The 24,076-nt window shown below is 39.5% G+C and overlaps 1 protein-coding gene across 1 annotated transcript; it reads right to left on the bottom strand.

Moving 5' to 3' along the window:
- Window positions 1–13: 13 nt before the first annotated feature.
- LOC140242972 (E3 UFM1-protein ligase 1-like) lies at window positions 14–23,344 on the bottom strand. The gene is made up of 20 exons (XM_072322714.1): window positions 23,313–23,344; window positions 22,333–22,505; window positions 21,560–21,588; window positions 20,566–20,663; window positions 19,898–20,012; window positions 18,911–19,041; window positions 18,276–18,334; window positions 12,249–12,392; window positions 11,223–11,398; window positions 9,428–9,604; window positions 8,533–8,641; window positions 7,363–7,482; window positions 6,092–6,215; window positions 4,904–5,070; window positions 4,168–4,295; window positions 3,547–3,627; window positions 2,844–2,935; window positions 1,929–2,063; window positions 217–350; window positions 14–174 (listed from the first exon to the last, which is right to left on the bottom strand). Exons 1-20 carry the CDS (start codon window positions 23,342–23,344, stop codon window positions 20–22), a joined length of 2,379 nt encoding a protein of 792 aa, XP_072178815.1. The 3' UTR covers window positions 14–19.
- Between the last annotated feature and the right edge of the window lie 732 nt (window positions 23,345–24,076).

Here is a 24,076-nt window from a genome sequence, read left to right on the forward strand (position 1 = left end):
ATTCAATGCCTGGGCTAGTTTAGTCCTCGCTAGCAGCTGCCGCCGCAGACCCCTTCTTGACGAGGGCGATATCCTTGACCTTGTTCAGTAGCTCCTCCAGCTGTTTCTTCAAGGAGGCGACGTCGCCGTGGTCACCGTCACTGGATGGGGTGTTGCCTTCCTCTTCCCCTTCCCCTTTGGCCCCTGCCTCCGCTCCAGCCCCAGCCCCGGCCCCACTGCTGCCTCTCTGCCGGTCCTGTTCCCGGCTGGCTGCCATGAGGCGCTGGACCAGTTCCTGGTACTGCACCAGGAGGGCATGCTGGTCCGGACCGAGGTGCTGCTCTAGATGGCTGATGAGCTGAGGCACACACCTGTGACATAAAAGCAGTGATCATGAAATAACAATTGTGAGTTGCATGATTACATTTTACATCCTGTCACTGATGCTATGTACTTTCCTTTTGATGAAATAAACCAATATCTATCTATCGATCTATCTATCTATCTATCTATCTATCTATCTCTACCAATAACAACGATAACAAAGGAATTGATGCAAATGCTGCTTTCAAGTTATGCAATAAATATGCTTTGGATTTGCTTTAGGATTAATATTGTACACATATGTTTATATACGCACAATCACACAAATGAAATTGTACATATCAACATATGTGACCCGCTACAACAAAAAGGTCCTAAAGTCGCGCACGGTCGAAGCCGTGAAAATCGAGTTTGAAGTCAGAGCATCATAATTGGTCAAAACTTACGATTTTCTGATTTTGACATATTATTGGAGTCTGACATGTCTTCTATCATCTATCGAAATTTAGAAGCAAAATGATGAAAGGAAAGACCAAAAAATAACGTTTTTCTGGGCCATGTTTTTTGGCGTTTCAATGAAGCAGAAACTGGTTCGAAAATTTGGATTGAGCGCCACAGATAGGCTCCGCCCCTAACAACGACCGGAGAGATCCCATTGGTCAGTTTGCTGCTTGCCGCTAACCGAAGCGTGAAGCTCGCACACTGCCAAGTCGACTGGAGCGTGCGGGCGGGTTGCGCTATGCCCAGCCGCTTCTCCTGGCATCCTGGTCACTGATTGGTCGGTGAGGAGACGGCCGGAGACGGGGGTTGCTAGGGTTTACCTTCTATTGTCCGTAAGGTGAAAACTAACTTGCATGTCCCTTGATCGCGATTGCGTCGCAAGGAAAACTTTCAGGGCGCTTTTTTCGAAACAGTGATTTCCCAGACGTCTCGACATGCTCTCTTTTAAACATCGATATCTCCGCAGCCAATTATTTTCATAACATGAGTTATATATCAATTTAAAGCAGAAAGATTAGGGAATTTTGTCATGCAATTTTCAAATAATCGACCTCGCCCGACTTTAGGATCATTTTGTTGTAGCGGGTCACATATGTACTGTAAAAAAATTTTGTGAGAAAAAAAAAAACCCTTACGTGGTCAAAACACTCAAATTTTCATTATGTGAATAGATCAGAGTCTAAAACATCTATTTACATCTATGTATACGTGGTACGAAAATATAAATCAACAAAAAAGTGAACAAACAAGAGAAAGCAAACGGTACTGGAGGACCGAGACAGGTGGAACATAGCATAATTACTCAATACGTCATATATTTAGCAATTCTAAATTTTCGCAAATCAGAACTTCCCGACGATTTCACGAGTAGTTAAATCTGCGATCATGGAGTACTTTACTGAATGGAGAAATGTATACATGTGCCTCACATTCATATCGGGATCGCAGTCATTATTTTTGCATGTCTTCACGAATTTCACAAATTCACTCGCGAAACTCACGAAAATGAAAACCTCGCGAAATATTTGGCGTATACAGTAGATGTGACATGGGTAACTGGGGGGGGGGGGGGAAGGGGGATGGAGGTTTGAGCTGGGGTATCGAGAGGGAAAGCCAGCTCTCACCTTCCTGGGGCATGCAGCATACACTGGCTGCTGTTCTGGAAGGCGACGGTGACCGTGAGGTGGAGGGCCATGGCTGGGTCACTCTCGTTTCTCAGCTGCTCGCACAGGGCCTGCCGGTGGTGGAACACGGCTTGCCTGACATGGCAATAAAAAACAACAATAGATATTGCAATTACAAGTGCACAATGCATGGATTTGAATTTTTCTCCCTTATCTCTCAAACTCTCGGTGTGAAATTCTTTACGTGTCTCTCAATTGACTGTGTGGTCAGTTTATATTATTCACCAAAGTGCAGGCTGGTGCGATATGAACATCTGACTCTCGATTACAGACAATAGAGAACTATGAGTTGCCTTTGTCATGTCTTTGGGCTCTTCCAGAAACACTTATCTACAGTACGTACAGAATGGCACTGCAGGCAAATTACGGTCATCTTCATCAAAGCCATGCTCCATGACAGTTTTGTAGCGCAAATCTGAATTGGCTGTGCTTGTGCACAAATGGTACAATGGCTAATGGCATTCAGTGCAAATAATGATAAATAGATACAATCTTTAAAATGATGATCAACAAGAAAGTGTACTCATTCACCATCATGCCAACAATCTTAGTTCATTTTCAATAGTTGTCTGGAATTACAGCTCAAACTCCTGTAAAGACCATGTTATCACAAATATCTTCAAGTAACCTCGCAAAGTAACCCACTTTAAAATACTATGAAACCGATACACATAATACAATTCAACTTTTAATGGATCTTTGGGCTACATTTTCCTGGTACATTTCTGTGCTACATCACAAAAGAAAACAAGTTATTGATGATTGTTCTTGTGGCTGTGGTCCATGAAAGTCAAAAATACAGTTTACGTGTCAGAACTGTGTGGTGACAATGATGCCGATTTCAGAAAATATTACCTGTCTTTCTTTTTGTCTGCTTTCTTGAGCATGACGTCACATATGGAAGGATCGCAGCAGTGCTCTAGTTGCGTGGCAAACTCATCCAGATCCTGGGTGTGAAATAAATTGAGTGGATACAAAAGTTTGAGCATTCAGATCTTGCTATGCATGCCTCTCCTTTCCCTACACACATAAATATCAGCCATTCAGGGACAACAAGGAAATCTTTTACTTGCACATTAATCTCTAGTAAACTGCTGCTAGTCCTAATTTTTTTCTTGGTCCCTCTGCTCTTCCATCCTCTTCCTCCCCTCCTCCTCTTTCACCTTTTCACCTTTCACATTTTTTTCCCCATCTTGTTCCTGTTCTTGTTGTTTTTCTTCTTCTTCTCTTCTTTAAACCACTTGAGGGCTTCATGCTCTTTCAAAAGTGGAAATCAAATGTACCTGAATGTATATCATACCATATTTTCCATCTAACATTCTACAAGTCACTAACCTAGCCCAACTAATTACTGTTCCAACACTTCCAGACAACATTGTATCGATGACAATATGCGACAAAATCTTGCAGCATATATAAACTAATTAGTTTTCTAACAATTGCTATAATTATAAGAACACCTTCAATGCAATATTGGGAGTTAACATCCCATCTCTGAATAGCAACTATCTACGTGCAGTCTAGAAACTAATCTTGCTGTTGTCATCGTTAGCCTCACCTTGCCAGAGAGGGAGCTGTTCAGTTTGGTCATGGCAGACTTGATCTTGTCGGGGAGTTTGCTGATGATGCTGGCTCTCTCCTGTACGAGGTATCCAACAAGAAATTGAGAATGTGAGAATGTTTATGGGACATCTCTTGGACTGCTAGCTTGATGCATGTGACACACAGCGCACTTTACACCTGCCAGTGCTTGCATTATAAATTGCATACAGAATTCTACAAGTTACAAAGTTTTGTTCTCCTCCTCCTATATAGACATTTTCAATCATCACGCATACTTCCTTCTCAAGTTTCAAGGCAAAAACTTACTTGCAACATGACTTACTACTCTGGTAACAAGAGCATCCCTTCTTAGAATAAGTATTGGAAAATTTTGTCATTGCACATTGGGTGCAATCGATATCATGGGTTTATGAGTACCGGATCTTATGTACAGTGTAGAGGAGTAGAATAGTGTGGATGGCAATGTTGATGCATGACAGGAGCAAGAACAGTCACTTCGCTGCAGTTAAAAACAAACAGCCTCTGGGATGTGCACTGCTACTGCTTAAAGCTGCCATCTTTTTATTAAAAGTAATGTGGCAATGTCCCATGACAAGGACCTCTCATGTCTTCTCACCTCTGGGCTAAAGTTTGTGGTATCGGCTCCCATGACTGGTTCCGCCACCGCAGTGCACAGCAGGTTGGTGACATCGGAGCAGAGCGAGCGAAGCAGGTACCGTGATAACTGGCCCTCTAAATCCTCATCTTCAAAGGGACAGAGGGAGGGAAAAAGATGCAGATATCTATAAAAGTGGAAGCTTTCGCATATTTCATGTGGCCAAAAGCTAGCACGAAAATAAAGCACACAAATATGTTTGCTTGTTATATGTAAAAATATCTAATGTTTTTAATTTGTGAAATTAAAAACATGTGAATTACATCTTACCCTGCTGAGTGTGAAAAAAATACCTGCATGAATACTTCCACTTTCACAGTAACACAAAGGATATGAGAATGGAGCAGCTGAAGAAAACAGCTCTGTGAATGAACTACAGATTAATAGAAATTAAATAGTCTGTGAATTAAACAGTAAAACAAAGGCTCCTCTAATGAAAGTGATAACCAATACGGCTTTTGAGAATGGAGCCTTGGTTAAAACAAAGAAAAAAAAAGGGCTCTAAGAATTGAATTTTAGGATTTAAGAACTGAAAAAAGTTCTGCAAAGTCTCTTAGGCATTGATGGCAAAAAAAAAAAAAAAAAAATAGATAAAATTAAGCGTGAGATGAATCAAATGATTCAGAAGAGTTTAAAACTCTGTAAAAATCAGTCATTTAAAAATGAATGTTTTTTACATGACTGACCACTTTCTTACCATCAGAGCACTGCTTGACTCCCTTCATAAACTGTCGAATATTACTCCATATCAAATTGATCTTCTCCTGCGTGTCATCCCTGGTTTTTCTCCTGCTGGCCGCACTACCACCGGTCAGTGTCAGGAATGCTTCTTTGACCACATCCTGGTATGCACGTGTTAGAGGTCTGTGTGCCAAAAACAAAACAAAGCAAAGAAGGACATAACAAGTAATGCAAACAGATAATTCTCCAGTCTGGAATTTTTGGTAAATCATCTCTTTTTTTCTTTTCTTTTTTTAAATTTAGAACAACTTAAGATGAATAGGAGAATATGGAAATGCAAATACTTTGCTGATGACATTTTGTTCAAAGGAATTTTTATGATTGTTAGTGATGTATCCTCTAGTCAGCAAGATACTGAAGACATAACATTCATCTTGCTTGAGAGAAAACTTCTTCTCTGTTTGGATGAGGATGATAAATGAGTACATGTACTTTATGACATTTATAAAGACTCAAATGAACAATCATTGTTTTGTAGAGTTTTCATCAGTTGAGGTCTCCTTACACTAGGTTAGCATTCCATGGATACCTCTTAAGAAACCAAATCACTCACCATCCTCAATACAATCAATGACACACCACGAGAAGGAAAGATATGTGGAAATGTCACAAGATATTCATGCCTCAAGACCCTCTTGACATACAGGGTAATCTTAATCTGCATGGGGTAAATGCAAGACCTTCCTTGTCTTGATCAATCAAACACATTAAATGATGCCTCAGCAATGTAGTCTCTTAAATTGCTGCAAATGGGTGGGAGTTTCGTCAAAAACCAGAACAGCCATTTTCTTTACCCTATTTTACACAATTGGTGGTCCACGTAGCCCAAAGGCTTCAGAATCAGGGAGATTCCAAAGAGCAATGGGGGAGATCCTTGCATGTTACATGCGTCCCAATGGGAGATAGGCAAAACTACTGGCACTTTCCGAAATCAGGGATATCTTTGCATTCTTTTGTTAGGACATTCAGAGATATTTGAGGTTTTTCAGGAAGCATCCCACAGAATCAGAGAGACTTGGAAACTCTGCTGCAAGATAAAGAAATTTCCCGTTGAACATCGAGGATACAGTTTCATTATAACTGTGTTCGCTATTCAAAATGGGAGTGGACTATACACCATTTTCCTCGACATTTATGAAAATACCTGAACAGTTCTTGGGCTAATTCTGCTTGTAGCTCTTCGGGGCAATCGCCTAGTCTCTCGCTAAGGACTTCCTCTATCTTCTCCAAGGTCAGGAATGGGAACTCAGTCGCTGATACTCTTGATCCTGGGTATCAAATATTGAGCGAAGTCATAATGGAGTACAATCAGTATCAACTACAGCTCTTTGCACAGTTAGAATAACTGCTTACATGGGTTTAGAGGTTCGACCACAAATATTAACAATGAAGAGACAATCCTGAAACCCTCTCTTTGAAGAATAGCAGACTTTCAATGTTCTTTACAGAATCAAAACATGTTTATCATTGTGTGATGGCATAGTGTATATTTCTGATGTTTCACATCATTAGGATACCTTGAATGTCCACTGCCTTCACATACTTGAGTTTGTAATCATTTTTCTTTTTTAAATAAAACATATCTCTGAAACTTGGAGAATTTCATGGCATGTCCTCATGCAGCATCAATCAAACAATGTCAATGTAACGTAGGGCCTACTGGTAATAATTACATTTAATTATCTTAAAGTTCAAATTTGAATATCTGATTTGCACAAAGACATCTGCCAATCAAACTGATTAAGATTAAGGAGCCTCTGATCAAGATGATCTTTTACGGTTGAAGATGTTCAGTTTGATTATAAGGCACAGGCAAGCTGGCAAAAAGGTTACATCTGCTTCAGTGACACCCTGTTGTCAACTACAGTCCAACCTCAGTTATCTGACCACGCTGGGACCAGCTGGCATTCGGATATTAAAGTGATTTGGCTCAATGACAGGGATATGCTCAAATACGGCACTTTTTAGCATGACTGTTTTACTGGTATACACATGTTATCATCAATTTTAATACAAATTTTGCACATCATAAGAAGTTGTATTTGTTTTGAGGGATGTTTGGAAATGAAAAGGCATAATAACCGTATCAGGGCAATTACCCCCCCCCCCCCCCCCAGCTAAATAAGTTGTACTAGTTAGCCATAAGGTTAGAGTAAAAATTAGAGTTAGGGTTAGGCTTATAGGGTCAGAGTCTGGTTTGGGTTAGGATTAGGGTCAGGGGAAGGGTCTGGGGTAATTGTCAAGGGGGTAATTGCCCTAGACCCATAAAGACATGTAGAAAATTGTAAACCAGCCCACATCCAGACAATACAGAGATCTGTAAAAGTGACGGCCGGATAACTCTGGTGGGACTGTACAGTACAGTGGATAATTCATAGCCTTGGTTAATAAGGATAGGGACCAGGAAATCCTCACCTCTCGAGGTATCCTCCTCCTCCTCGTCCTCCACCTCCTTCCCTCGATTCTTCTTCACCTTCTTTGTCTTGATCTCGCGTGCTTGGCCTCCGCCGCCTCCCCTGGCACTACCACTACCTCCTGGGGAAGATGACAGTGATGATGACAGTGATGATGGTTATCATGCGGATGATGACATCACTACTATTTCAATCACTACTATTACTACTACTACCAATGCTAATACTAACTATCCTAATGAGAATAGTAGCAGCAATATCAGGTATTCCTGATAATGATCTAGAATAGTACTAGAATAATAACAAGAACAGTACCAGAATGATAACAATTATAATGATTATCATCATTACAACAATAAAAACAACAACAATGATAATACAATACAATTATTTCTGAATCTGCTTTTCTAAAATTGCAAGATTTCTGCTAGGCAGTAATACTCATTCCATCACCCTGAGACAACTCTCTATTTTAGTAAGGATTTTCAACCTCAATCATGGACATCATGTTTTTGTCAGCGTCTGTCTGTTTATCTGCTTGTCGTTAGCAATATTACTCACGAAATCATGTACAGATATTGATGAGATTTTCATGCAGGTAAAAGAAATTATCAGCTTTTGGTGATGACCCGGATCATGGTGCGGATGAAGGATTATCTTAAGCATCATTTGCTATTGTGAAATAAGGGTATTTTAGGATGTTTACCTACACAGTTCCATGATGTTTGTGACCCTAGGGTCTTAATGGAGGTTTGTGCTCGTCCAAGTAGACTAGTTTTGTTGCTGTCATTTGTTATCCTTTTTGTTGCGTGATTGTTTTAGCTCTCCTGGCTGGTACCCAACCTGCCTAGGTACGTTATACAGACAAGGATCAGGCAAGAATGAATGTGCGGGAATGAGATGATTTGATTTGAAAACTTTAAACAGATGTGTTTAACACACAAAATTTTCATTGACCCCTGCTTATGTAACCCTAAACTCTAGGAATGCCAAGTGTTGAATATGGGTATGCCAAGCCGCACAGGGACACCTTGACTAATTTTCTTCTTTAACCCTCTGTGTGCTTTGAGTGCTGATTGGCACATAAAAAACCCACAGCACTGCACATACTATCCAAAGTCTCTGGCACAGAAAAAGGTTAATAGCCAGAAAGTGGGCACATCCACTGCACCTGCGGCCTTCTTTCTCCTCTCCTCCTTGCGATCTTTCTTGGCATCCGATCCTGAAGATAATGCCTTCCTGTCGGCAGCAAGTAACATCTCCGGGGCTCTTTTAGCATCCTGTGACAGTAAGCAAAACAAGAGAAGATGTGAAATAAGGTCAATTTTCCAAACTAAAACAGCACTATCTCCAAAGACCATCTAAAGAGCTCTCAAATTCTACAGACTACTTTGGGGATATTTTTAAAGACATGTGATGCAGAGTTGAAAAAAAAAGTCATACTCTGAACTAAAAACACAACAAAAGCAGATATCGATTCAAATATGGGGGAAATTTTGATTCAGTTGAAGAAAAAAAAAAAGCTTCATCTCAAAACAATTTTTTTAAAGAAAAATCAACTACGTGTAGATAGTAGCTCTTCTCTGGCATACATGGTTGTATACATTTTTGCAACCTGATTTAGATTTTCAATGAGAGTAAAATTTACCATCCATACACCAGTAAATTCAGAGCACATTGATTGATACAGCTCACTTGCTCTCTCAAAACAGCACTAAATGTTCAACGTTATTCAATGCAAAAGCTACCATTGACACCAAACAGTCATGTGAGCAACAAGTGTGTACTCAGTATTTAATTTATCAATTGCAATGATAGTTCCTTATATTTGAATATCATTTTAGAGAGCACTTTCACTCATTTTCATGAGCCTTGGTAATACTTGTAAGCTCTTCTTGGGACTTACATGTAGCTTGACAGCTTTGGTATGGAACATGACATGGAAAGATGCAAATAAGAAACAATCTTTGTGTCTCCAAACATTCAGCATACTACTCTTTCTCCTCTGTTTGTTTTCCCTCTGCCCCCCCCCCCACCACTCTCCTTTCCCAAACAATCTATCTCACCTCCTGTGCCTTGTCCCTCATCATGGGGTCAAAGATGGCCCGGCAGTCGGCCAGGAACCGTTGGCTGCAGACGATGGTGTCGCAGAAGACCTTCCCCTCCAGCTGACTGTTCCCTTTAAGGCACTGGTGCAGGATCTGACCGCTGTCCGACGATGAGAAGGAAGTCGGGAGGAGAGGCTGGTATGGAAGAGAGTATAAACTAAACATTACAGCATAGTCTCCACATGATCAGGTAATGTGGTGCAGAGCATTTTTTACCCCAATTTAGTGGCGTTCAACATTAAAGGGGCATTCCAGACGATTTTCATAATTTCACATCACGTAATACATAACTCAACAGTTCCATGTATAGATTTGTGGAATTTATTGTGGTCTTTGAGCAGAGAAGTCAATAATTTGAAAATCTTAAACAAATTACACTGAAGTGTTGATGACATAGGAGCCTCACATTATTTCAGAAATGTATCAGTGTAATTCCATTTCAATACTGCTTGATTGACAAGTTCACCTGTGTAGAATGTATGCATACCTTCTTCTTTTGTTCTATTTCCTTGAGCCCCAACTCATGCATTCTTATGGTGAAGCTGCCATGTCATCATCTCTTTTTTTTTTTTTTTCATTGCAACTGTTAAGAATTTTGAATACATTGTTAGTCCTCATCCCAATCACTATAAATTCTGAAACTCTGTACTCAGTATAAGTAATTTACTGTTGTTCAAATGTAAAAATCTGAAAATCATCCGGAGGTCTCCTTTAACCCGACAGCATCACTGTGTCATTTACATCGCAGATACCACACACTAATGATGCACCTGTCTGTATCACACACACGACATGGTACATCACTACATAGTCACAGCTCATCTCTCTGACTATTGGATTAATGACACATGACTACCTTTATAGAAACCCTAATTTCCTACATGTAAGAGTTAAGCCCGCCGCACGCTATATGACTCACGACTGTACGACCTTAAGACCATAAGACTCAGTCGTACGACCTGCCAATGCACACTATACGACCTGAGCTTAGGAGTAGGCTTACGACTGTAATGTCTTCAGTACATTTACCAATGAGTATTAAAGTGCATGCAGTGTGCACTGCGTGCGCTTGCATTTTATTGTATCGTGACTGGCTGAAAGCCCACGAGCGGTCATGGAAATTCAACATGTCAAATCTCTACGGCTGGCGCTAAGACCCAGTTGTACGACTGGAAACTGACAAGACTGGTGACGTCACACTTCCGGTCTTAAGGTTGTATGACCAGTCGTATTGTATAGTGTGCGGCGGGCTTTAGTTTCTGCAGGGTAATGTTGTAAACACTATGTACGTATCCCCATCATCGCATAAGCCAGACCCTCATCAGGCCCAATGCTCACTACCAAACATGTGCTATGAGCATATAGACTCCTATACTTGGTAAGCAACCACAAAACCTAGTATTTTATGGTTCACGCAAACTAGTACTCTACAACATGGAATGAAATAGAAATAAAACTAACAAACACAAAAAGACAACAGTAAACACACACTAAAAAAAAAAGTACACACAACAGCCATAATACCCAACACTGTTAACCTATTGAGGACGAGTTGATTTTGCTAAACATGTATTTCCCATTGGCATCTGCATGAGTCTACTGGGGAACAGTCTTCAACAGGTTAAACAGCAAAACGAAACATAACAAAAACAAATACATTAAACAAACAAAAAACAGTTTCTTAATAAACATTATAAAAACAGACGCAAAAATATAACAAAAAAACAAAGAAGAAAGAGAGCAAGTTCCTTACCAAGACGTCAATCCATGTTCCCGTTGACAAGGCTTCTTCCACACTCGCCTCCACTCGGTCCCGGAGCACCTTCCCAACGCAGCAAGACTGGAGGAAGAGGAGGTTCTCCGACTTGAAGCGCCGCTTGGCGTAAGATTTGGGATCCGCGATGCCCAGCCGTGACAGGGTGTCATATTCTGTGTGGCGGATGTGTTATACACAGTGGTGTAAGGCCATTGATGCAAGAGACACTCCAACAGAGTTCAGAAGTGTAATGTCATAGCCATCATTTGCCATGGAAATTGGTTCTACACAACCTAACATACGCTGTAGCCCCATTATCCATGAACAAAGCGGTTGCTAATAATGCTTGTACCTGGTTCCAACCTACTACCTGACGCCTTGTACAAGCATAACTTGTTTGGAACCAGCACTATTTTAACATCATCACTTTGGTACTCAATAGCTTTCCACAACTGAATTCTTTTTTTGTCCCCTTAATAACCGGTTACTCATCACTGCACCATTCCGTCTTTGAAAGCATGAAATAGAAAACTGCTACATGCTCATATCATGGTCTTCACAAGTTGGATACAAGAAAAAAAATAATATGTGATGTGGTGAACTTTGATATCATACACAACAATGTCGCACAAGATGATGCAGCTATTTAAATGTAGTATCAAGATATGTTCCCACTGTAGGAACTACCAGTATTGGTTCCATTGTCTATACATGTGACCTGGACAATGGGATGACACAACATTTGCTCCTGCGACTATGGCTCTGGTTTTATTTTCTCTGAGGACTTAGGGTTAGGGTAAGTGTTGTGATAGGGTTTTAGGTTTAGTTTGATGTGAGGATTAGTATTAGGGTTAGGGTTATGTTTGTGGGTAGAAATAGTGTTTGGTTTAGCGCGCGGATATTTCATGAGAGCAATTGTCGCAGGAACAAATGTCATGGAACTGTACAAGGGTGAAACCATCTTGTCTTGAGCACAAACTCACTCGCTGCCTAAGACCCACCCACAGAAGTCACTCTGCTTACCCAGGTAGCCGTTCTGCCTGTAGAACGAATCCACCCACTCATTCTGCGTGCGGGAGAAAATGTCTGGCACATACAGCGCCTTGTCCTGCCGGCCCGAGAGGGAGCCCTTCAGACGATTCTCCTTCTGCAGGTCGTCCACGATGGCTGCAGGGGGAAAGGTCATAGTTCATAGTTAACACTGACAGGAACTCCACCCTGGAATTTTACATTGAAATCTAACATTCAAATTTCAGGTTGATTTATGACTTGAATACAATATGCACAAATTTGACTTGGAACTTCTCACCACAAGTTTACCCACTATACCCCACACACGATGAAAACAGCAAGATGAACAACATGTTTAATCAGCTGATGAAGGTCTACACGTGATATCATAGTCCCTCCTGTAAATCAATTTTTCTCACAAAGAAATTTGACATGAGAATCATAATTCCCTATTAGAGTGCAGGGCTTCAAGGATATTTATGCTAGCAACGTGGAAGAGTTAACTAGAAATGTCGCTTTGGCGACTGGTATGCCTCCGCCATAATGCATGATTTTCCCAATAGGTCTAGATAGTACATGTGGACACTGTGTGATTACATTTTCACAAAATTGGCAAAATATTGGAATGACAAGTTTGTCACAAATGTTTTGAATGTTCACCTTCCTTGACGTAGGTTTAATTGGATGAATAGGAGAGCATGTATCTAGGGATTTAAGGACTTTAACTCGACTTTGAACCATTCATACATTTAGGCAGTGAGTAATTTTCAAGGTACAGGTGTGGAGAAAAAGTGCAATTTCTGAATTGAATAGTAAATTGTTACCATTTTCATCTGGCCATTGACCCTAAAATTCATGAGATAATTACTTTCAGGTAGAACATGCATAATACATGTATGTACTAAGTTTCAAGGTAACTTGTGCCACTTCCGAGATATGGAGGAAAAAGTTAGTTCAGCACTTTCAATTGATCTTTGACCTTTTGACCTTTGAGGCAAAAAGAGAGAAATAAAAAAAACTTTCCAGAGAATTTCTATTAGTTTACACAGGGCTGCACACTGGCGCCGGTCCGACGGTCAAGACCGGCAAAAGTCACTGTCGGACCGGTAACTTTTCAGGAAATCCACAAGTTACCGGTCCGACATGACCAGTAAAAAAAAAAAGCATTGGCGGGGTCAGTAGAAAGAAAAAGATCAGCCCCGATCAGGGAGAAACAGAATGCAAGATATCGCATTGTTCAACACGTTTTACGCAAGTTTTCGAATATGTCTACCGGTGCAATTTGTAAAGTAAACATACAATTGTATATTAGTTTTGAGCACTAGCAGTCGACCAGTTATTCGCACTCGCTTGCGCATTGGCGCTGCTCACGCACTGCCATGCTATGCGATACATGCGAAGGATGTACGGTACAATGTAACTGTTGAAATGCATGGATTGTTTCCCCGATCCCGTTTTGTTTGTTCGTTTGCTTGCGATCGGCGGTCATGCCAGACAAGAAGCATTGATAGAAGCGCACGCATTTCTGGGTCATTTTACTCATGATTTTTTTTTTTTTTTTTAACGCAAGATCGATCCGATCCCGGCTTCGCAGCTGCGTGGCAGTTGACATGTTAGAACTATTTTACTTGTGCTGATTTTTAGAAAAAGTAAAAACATATTCTATATTCAGCGATACAGTAAATGAATATTTTCATTCGTTCAGAATGGTCTCATAATGAAGATAGGCGCGAAAAGGATCACGAAATCGGCCCTTAAAAAAATGTAAAGAGATAATACAAGGGAGAAAAAAAAATCATGAAATCATCGCAGTCCCGCTTATATATTTCAGGTAGAAATCGTTCCAAAAAGGATCATGAATTCGGTCGCGTCGTACACCTTTCAAAAGCTCATACAAGTACGAAATGCGAAGAGATTATAGAGGAGAAAAAAAAAATAAGGACATATTAATTTGGTGCGTGCATCATAAAAGATTACAGCCGAATAACAAATCATGAAATCAACGCAAACCCGTTGAAATTTGAGGAAATAAATAGGCGCAAAAAAGATCTTGAATCCAGTCCTGCATGCCGTGTCGGTTATCAAAAACGCATGCACAAATGCAACGAGATTATCGGGAGAAAAATAAAGGACACATTTTTACCCTTCTGGTGCGTGCATTACAAAAGATTACATCCGAAGTAATTCATGAATTCGCCACAATCCCGCTGATATTTGAGGTAGAAATAGACGCAAAAAGGATCGTGAATTCGGCCGTGTCGTATACCTTTTAACAACGCATGTACTAAATGGTAGGAGATTAGCGGGATAAAAATAATGTACACATTTTCAACCCCTTTTGGCGCTTGCATCATATAGATTACAGCCAAAGAGTAATTCATGAAATTATCGCAATCCCGTTGAAATTTTAGTAAACAATAATAGGCGCAAAAGAATCTCGAATTCGGCCCTGCGTGCAGCGTATAATTTTGAAAACGCATTCACAAATGTGAAGAGATTATCGGGAGAAAAATAAAGAACTTATTTTCAACCCTTCTGTCGCGTGTATCACAAAAGATTACAGCCGAAATAATTAATGAAATATCGCAATCCCGCTGATATTTGATGTAGAAATAGGCGCTAAAAGGACCGTGAATTCGGCCGTGTCGTATAGGCCTACCTTTTAAGAACGCATGTATACGATATGTGAAGAGATTATTGGGAGAAAAATACAGGACACATTTTCAACCCGTTTTGGCGCTTGCATCATAAAGATTATAGCCGAATAATAATTCATAAAATCATCGCAATCCCGTTGAAGTTTGAGGAGACAATAGGCGCAAAAAGAATTATGATTTTTGGTCGTGGCGTATATCTTTTAAGAACGCATTTACGAAATGCGAAGAGAAAAAAATAAAGGACACATTTTCAACCCATATTGGCGCGTTCATCATAAAAGATTACAGCCGAAGTAATTCATGAAATCATCGCAATCCCGCTGATATCTGAGGTAGAAATAGACGCAAAAAGGATCGTGAATTCGGCCGTGTCGTATACCTTTATGTATACGAAACGCGAAGAGATTATGGGGAGAAAAATAAAGAACGCATTTTCAACCATTCTAGCTGGTGCGTGGATCACAAAAGATTACACCCGAAGTAATTCATGAAATCGTCACAATTCCGCTGATATTTGAGGTAGAAATAGGCGCAAAAAGTATCGTGAATTCGGCGGTGTGGAACATCTTTTAAGAACGCACTTACGAATTCGAAGAGTTTATCGGGAGAAGATAAAAGGACACATTTTCAACCCCTTTTGGCGCGTTCATCATGAAAGAATACAGCCGAAGTTATTCATGAAATCATCGCAATCCCGCTGATATTTGAGGTAGAAATAGGCGCAAAAAGGATCGTGAATTCGGCCGTGTCGTATATCTTTATGTACGGAATGCGAAGAGATTGTGGGGAGAAAAATAAAGAACGCATTTTCAACCATTTTAGCTGGTGCGTGCATGAGATCACAAAAAGTTACACCCGAAGTAATTCATGAAATTGCCACAATTCCGCTGATAATTTGTTTGAGGTAGAAATAGGCGCAAAAAGTATCATGAATTCGGCGGTGTGGAACATCTTTTAAGAACGCACTTACGAAATTCGAAGAGTTTATCGGGAAAAAATAAAAGGACACATTTTCAACCCCTTTTGGCGCGTGAATCATAAAAGATTACAGCCGAAGTAATTCATGAAATCGTCACAATCCCGCTGATATTTGAGGTAGAAATATAGGCGCAAAAAGTATCATGAATTCGGCGGTGTGGAACATCTTTTAAGAACGCACTTACGAAATTCGAAGAGTTTATCGGGAAAAAATAAAAGGACACATTTTCAACCCCTTTTGGCGCGTGAATCATAAAAGATTACAGCCGAAGTAATTCATGAAATCGTCACAATCCCGCTGATACTTGAGGTAGAAATATAGGCGCAAAAAGTATCATGAATTCGGCGGTGTGGAACATCTTTTAAGAACGCACTTACGAAATTCGAAGAGTTTATCGGGAAAAAATAAAGGACACATTTTCAACCCCTTTTGGCGCATGAATCATAAAAGATTACAGCCGAAGTAATTCATAAAATCGTCACAATCCCGCTGATATTTGAGGTAAAAATAGGCGCAAAAAGTATCATGAATTCGGCCGTGTGGTACATCTTTTAAGAACGCACTTACGAAATTCGAAGAGTTTATATCGGCAAAAAAATAAAGGACACATTTTCACCCCTTTTGGCGCGTGCATCATAAAATGTTACAGCCGAAGTAATTCATGAAATCGTCACAATCCCGCTGATATTTGAGGTAGAAATGGGCGCAAAGAGGATTGCGAATTCGGCCCTGCATGTCGTGTACCTTTCGGAACGCATGCACAAATGCGAAGAGAGTGTCGAAAGAAAAATAAAGAACCCCTTGTAGCTCGTGCATCAGAAAATATCACAGCTAAAATAATTCATTAAATCACGGTTATGCAGCAAGTTCGTGCGCCGATGTTTAGAAAAAGTCACAAACGCATGATACAATCTGATTTTTTTTTTCATTATCATTTTACACTGTAATTCACGAACAAACATTCTATTTTTTTTCTCATTTTTTTTTTTATTTCTTGTGCAATAAATAATTCAAGTTTAAAAAGACATTAATCAGTAAAATGTACATGGGGGGGGGGGGGGTACGTCCATAAAAACAAGAAAATAAGTTTGCAAGTAATTTAATGTTTTGTTTTGTTTTTTAGGTTGCCGTTGTTGACCGGTAAGTTTTCTGTTCGGACCGGTAAAAAATGGTAAAATGGGGCATCTACCGGTCCGACAGAGACATGTCGGACCGGCAGAAAAAATGGGTTAGTGTGCAGCCCTGGTTTACACACGCATACACCAAGTGTAAAAAAATAACCCTGCTGGCATTGCATAAATATGAGGGTAATAGTAAAATTTTGAAGTCTTGCACTTGACCTTTGACCCCTGACCTTTGACCCCATGAACCCTACATTCTCTAGATAATCACTTCCAGTCAGTACATGTATATACTATGTTCCATGAAGATACCTTGAACAATTTTCCAAGGTACAGAGAAAAAAAAGAAGTTTTAATATTTCTACTTGAACTTTTGACCTTTGACCTTTGACCTCATGACCCAAACTTTCACCAGAGAATCTTAATTGGGTAATACATGTATACACTAAGTTCCAAGAAAATATCTTCAGGCATTCAATAGATATGGTAGAAATAGTGAAATTTTATGTATTTGACCCTGACCTTTTGACCTTTGACCTTTGACCTCATGACCCAAACTTTCACCAGAGAATCTTAATTGGGTAATACATGTATACACTAAGTTTTAAGAAAATATCTTAAGGCATTCAATAGATATGGTGGAAATAGTGAAATTTTATGTATTTGACCTTGACCTTTTGACCTTTGACCTTGAGCATGTGCACCCAAAAGTTGATAGGCACAACTTCACCCCCTAATACACATACATGCCAAGTTTCATTAGAATACCTCAACAGGTTTCGATAGTTACCTTGTCCACAAAATTCATTACGGACGGACGGAAGGACGGACGGACGGACGGACGGACGGACGGAAGGACGGACGGACGGACGGACGGACGGACGGAAGGACGGACGGACGGACGGACGGACGGACGGACGGACAACCCGAAAACATAATGCCTCCGGCACCACTTCGTGGCGGAGGCATAAAAACAGACAATAGCTAAAACCTACAAATGGTCTTAGCATAGATTTCCCAATGGTTAATATATATTGCCTCACAACCAGCATAAGAAAACTCCTGTTGAAGGAAATACATGTAATGCTACAAGGAGAAAAGGTTGGCAGTGGGCAGGAATGTGTTAGAAGAAGTCATATTCATCAAACAATCAAGCTACCTACTGTGTCTTGGCAACATTCTGCAATAATATATTCCTTAGACTCATAGAAAGACAGTGTATAAAGTGTGATGATGATTACATACTGCACACAATGAATTAATTCTGAAATAGGGTACTCACTGTGAAAGAGCTTGTCAGGAATGTGGTACTGATTCAGTATGTTGGAGATTGAAGTGGGTCTGTGCATCACACGGAAAAACAAATCAGTAAACAAAAAAGTAGTAAACATTAGGTTTATAAATGCAGCTCAGAAACAGGAAGAGTCTACCTGCATATTGCTTTTCTTAACATCAGCCACTCATGACATGGTCTTTGTTAACTCACTTGAAATCGCCACTTACACTCATTGAGGACGGACTGATTTTGCTTCAACACACATTTCCCATAGACACTTCCCCAAGTATACTCGGGACTCATCCTCGACAGGTTGATGGTTGTCGTGACATCAATGAAGCAGTTAATACTGTTATACCATGTCAAGGTGATGAAATGATATTTCATGATTTTATGTCAGAATGACTTGAATGCACTGTTTTTTATTTCACTGGCAATATTGTATATGGTACATGGCTTTTAACAAGACATGACATTTCTTAAAATTTGGGATAAGTCTTAAGTACACATTAATTTCTTTGGATGCCAAGACTTCCTCTTGGTTTAACCCCAGACGATTTTGAGAAGCATAAGATCTCAGCTGGACAACAAAGCGGCGTCTGGACTGTAGACACATCTCCAGTACCCTAAGTGGCACTCACTTTGTGATGGCACTGAGGGCGCCCCGTATCCTGGATCTGTGCCGGTCCACAAAGGCCTGAGTGAAGATGACTCCGCGGTCCATTGGGTCCATCTGACCCTCGATGATAGTACCCAGTCTTTGTTCAACAGCCTAAGTGCATGGAACAGAAACATTTTTCTCTGGTCAACTTGCTATCTTTTGAAACTTAATCGTGACCCGTCAGCAGACAGGTGACAGTTTAGCCCATGGTGATGGATGCTAGATGTGATACTTATCAGTTCTAAAAATTAATTGTGTCTTCAAATGTACTCTAAACAATAATTGATATTTGCTGTGACAGCATAATGATATCATACAGTCATAATCTCGTCAATGCTTGTCTGACTTCATTCAAACTTTCACTGATCAGATGCCCTTAACCTCCCTGTGTTAACATATCATGAATTTCTTCCAAATCCCTCAAGACAAGATCTCTCCTAATGGTCCATATGGTCATTTGAGATAATGAAACAATTTATGAATATGTTAGAGGTCAAGATTGCAAAACCTTTAGTGGACTGTGGGAATGCTAGTACAGCCTAAGAGAAGAAATTTGGTGCAATCAAAGATTGATTTATGGTCCTCAATTGCCTCATCTGCTACTTGAGTTTTCTATCACCCATACCATACAAGTTGCTATCAATTAACACAACTAAAAAGAATGCAACTCTGCAATATGCATGAGTTTTCAACACTAATAAAGAATGAGAAATGTAAAGCAAAGAGTAGCCCAGACTTCTATCCATTGTATGAAGTGAGGATAGATCTAAAAAAAAACCCAAACAGCCAGTCTAAAACTTGTGATAGTCTGAGTGCATAAAAGTCTCAGCTACTATTTGGTCAACAATTACTGCAAAAGCTTGTCGGTGTAGTAAAAATCAGAATCATTCAACCTTTGTGCCTTAAATACAGAAAGAACATAAGGGCAGCCAAATTATTCTCCAACAGTTGTTCAACCTTTGCTTACCTCTGTGAGAAATTCAGCTGGGACATCATTAGCCTTGGTCAGATCTGCAATGGTCAGCTGACCGGTATCCTGGAGTTGGTCATTGATCTCCTCGGCCAAGTGGTCAAGGTAATCACTAAACATTAAACAAACATCAGCAAGCAATGGATGAATAAAGAGAGACAATAATATAGATTCATCTCTACTTCAAGAAAAGCTGAATGGAAGATGGCACATGCTTATCAACTACATGACTGAATCAAAATAACTCTATGGCATGTTTAAATGTAAAGTAAAAGATAATGTGAAGATATTCAATATCTTAGGCTGATCCAATTGAAACCTGAGGCACGTTAGTGACACAAACAGCCGCCTTTTTCATCAAGCAAGCTAGCATGATTTCACCCTTTCTGTGCCAGAAACTTTGGAGTGTGTGCACAATGCTATGGGGTTTTCTGTGCCAATCAACAATCAAAGCATACAAAGGGTTAAGCATCCAATCCTGTATGAATTCATAACAGACTAGGCAACCTTGTGGCATTTTGTTTTGACCTCCAGATAAAGAGTGCAGAGCTATGTTGTTATAAGAACAAAAGTGAGTTTGATATACCATCTGTACACAGAATGGGTTGTTTCTTTGAAGACGTGACCACCAGAACATCAAACTTGAGCTACATACTGCTACTTACTTGTCAATGAGTTGGCCGAGAACAAGGAAGACATTGCGGTCGTGTTTTACCACTTCGTTAGCTTTGGCCTCGATGAAAGTGAAGTCGATGTTCAGAATCTGGGTTTTGAAATGCAAAGCAGAATGTAAATTGCTCTGTTCAAAATCTCATTGCTCCACAAATTGTATTGATATGTGTCATACAGAAATCCCATCTCAAATAATAATTGTAATTTTTTTCCACTTATCCGTTCATGTTATGAAGATTCACAGTCTTTCCTGCACTAATGATTTACTTTCCTGATTAGTCATGGCTCTGGACATGAATGGGACTAGGCAGTAAAGAGTACCCTGGACACCCCAAAGAGAGCTACATGTAAAAGCTTTTGCAAAGGAGCAGAGTTCACATCTTTCAACTTATTCGGATGCTGCTATATTATCTGGCTTTCCTTTTATGTACTTTATCTACACAAAACTGCACAATGAGAAATTCTATCATGGTTCCCACTTTATATTTCTCTCTGGATTTCTTGAAGGTATGGTTTTTGTAAACAGAGACAACACACATGTTTGAAAAAGGTGAGGTGTAGAAACTGTGTTTTATTCAAAAAAAAAAAAAAAAAAAAATAGCCAGCTAGAGAAATCCCTTGGCCCCTGCAAGGTTTCTCTACCTATGAGAGATAAACATCTTAGAAGAGTTTGCAGCCTCACCCTCCACTGTGACACAGGACAGTGAATTAGACATGACACCACAAAAGGGGGAATACACAGCCTGGATACTCAGCTAGTGTTATGCAATATGAACTATTGGCCAAAGGTACTTCGGTCATCTCAGTGACAGCACTAATACTGATATTATGAAATAGCAGTGGACATTACCAATCAGGCAGCATTTACATGAAAACAAAATTTTGAATGGATAATACAATTGGGATTTACTGCGCGCTCCCCCAGCCAGCATGTTACAGCTGAACCAAACTGTACTGCTATCTACATTTCTCATAAAGTATTCTTACCTGCTGTAGATCAACCAAGTTGATTCTGCCTATGAAACAAAAGAACAAACACAAAAGACAGAACATAATGATACCACTTATTGGCAGCATCCTTCATATTGCATCACAAAAACCACCCTGAACTTAATTTTGGATGCTTGCATGAATCTATGATATATATATATATATTTTTTTTTTATTCTGATTACACCACCTACTCCAGCCACACTCTCAAGTGCATGTGGTTAGAGTTTCATACACCTGAATTACCCTTTATTGGTTTAAGATAATTTACAAAACATCCTTCATGTTTATAAGTTGTATAAATTTTATATATACCTTAACATACATGTACATTAACATGAGAATATTTAAAATCAGTAAATATTTTGTTATATTTTGTCATTTGAACTTTACCTATAAAAACCATAAAAATAAGATTTTAATTAATAGCAACTACATTGTAGTACAAGACATCATTTAATTTTCATTCTAGACATCATCAGCAATAAACCATAGTATAGTCCATTTATTCATTACATCACATTTCATAGTTTTGAAAAGTGAAAGAAATGATGAAAAATATCTTCACATCTGACCTCAAACTGTCTTCTGCATAAAGGCTGCATGTTGTAATTGCAAGGATTACTTTGTATAACAGTCATGCACATGTGTTGGTGCAGGTGTTTTACTGGGAAAACGTGTAAGAAGTATTAAAGACTGTAAGACGCTACACATGTATCATGTGTACATTTATAAAGAGTCTAGTCTCAAAGGATCTGCATGCCACTCACCTCCATGAATGATGAGTTCATCACGAATCTCCTTGGTAACCTGTGCTGGGGTCAAATACTCCTTGCCATCGAGTGTGTAGATGACCTCGATGCTCTTCGCCTCAATCAATTTGTTAACGATTTCAATGCAGTTCCTCTCAGACAGCCTGCAGTCACAAAGAAGACAGAGACAAAGTTAGAATGTGCAGATACTGTAAGCTAATAGTTTTTATCTCTGATAAATGAGTATCAAATTCACTTTAGCAGGTACCAGTACCACCTTGTAAATTTTCAAAGAATTGATGAATGAATGGTTGAATATGCCAGCAAAATTTTAATTAAAAGAAATGAAGTGAAAAGGTTAATTATCCTACTCTTAATAATAGATCTTAATTGTAATTTGATCACCAAATCTAATAGAAACTTCTAGTCCTTGGGTTAATACGATTAGGGGAATGGTTAGACAGAAAAAAATTTCTGTCTCTCTCCGCACTCCGGAGGAGTTTTTTTTTTTTATCTTTTTTTTTTTTGTTGACATTTATGGCTCTTTTTCAGTAGCTGTTTCCAAAAGGAATTCTGTCTCTTTCTTGCCTGGTAGTTAACACTGGTACGGTGAAATAAATTTAGTTTATAGAGTCAAGAGAAGTCAAGTCTACCTTAGTATGGCCTTAAAGGCTTTATTTTTATGGACTAGATCTTCTATACCTCACTCAGAACGCACGCACGTCACTGCACAGTCATGCCACTCAAGAAGAACATAGATTTCACACACATAAATGAGCATGTGGGACTGAACAAAAACGATTCTCTAACTTGTTCGACACAACATATGGACGCAATACAACGTCAATGCATAGTAGTCATTGCATTCTTCAGGAAAAGCTACTCATGTTTACAATTAATTCTTCCATTTAGCATAGCAACAAGTCTCCCGCCTTTACTACAAAACTCACTTTTGAGATGCACTCGATAGCTGTGCGCGCTGAAAATCCTTCGCCAACCTTCGGACTTCCTCCCACTCGGCACTCGCCATATTCGCGATGGATGAAAATGTGGCACACAGTGATAGTCCATGAGCCAAGGCCTGAAAATTGCATTTTCGTAGCACCCCCAGGGGGCCCAAGATATCTTGGTACCGTTGGATAGGTACAAGTCTCTACTTTTCGGAAATGATGATCTTAAGTTCCAACTCTTGATCGTTACCATGGCAACGCAGTTGATATATCACAACCTCTTAAAACATGTGCCGATTCAATGTCATTTCTAGAGAATGAGACAATATATTAAAGGTAAAATTTTTCTGTTAATAATCGAATTAGTAGGATATCTTGTCTTGGAATAGAGGCATAAGTAACGTACTAAAGATTTTTGCAATAAATATGAACATGGCTCATTCTTCGAGGATATGAAGGTCACTTCAAGGTCAAATTATTGAATAGCACAAAATTGATACAAATTCAGCACCAATTTTTGTGATAAAGTTTTTGTCAAATCCTTCAAGGAACTGTACATACTACTATGAGTTTGCTACACAAACTAGGAAGCAAGCTGACTATAACTCTACCACATGACCTCAGTCTGCTAAGTTGTTGCCATGGAAACGGAAGTTGAATCTCTTGTGCAAAGAAGAGCTTTTGGCTCTGTAACAGGCCCACGTAATAGAAATTTGTTTTTAAAATGTGTAACAATGTAAAATAATGATCATTCAACTAATTATTTCTCATTAGTTATCGTGATTAAGCATTTTAAGTATTCTCAATAGAGG

This window comes from Diadema setosum, chromosome 19, assembly GCF_964275005.1.
Source record: "Diadema setosum chromosome 19, eeDiaSeto1, whole genome shotgun sequence".
Taxonomy (NCBI): Eukaryota; Metazoa; Echinodermata; class Echinoidea; order Diadematoida; family Diadematidae; genus Diadema; species Diadema setosum.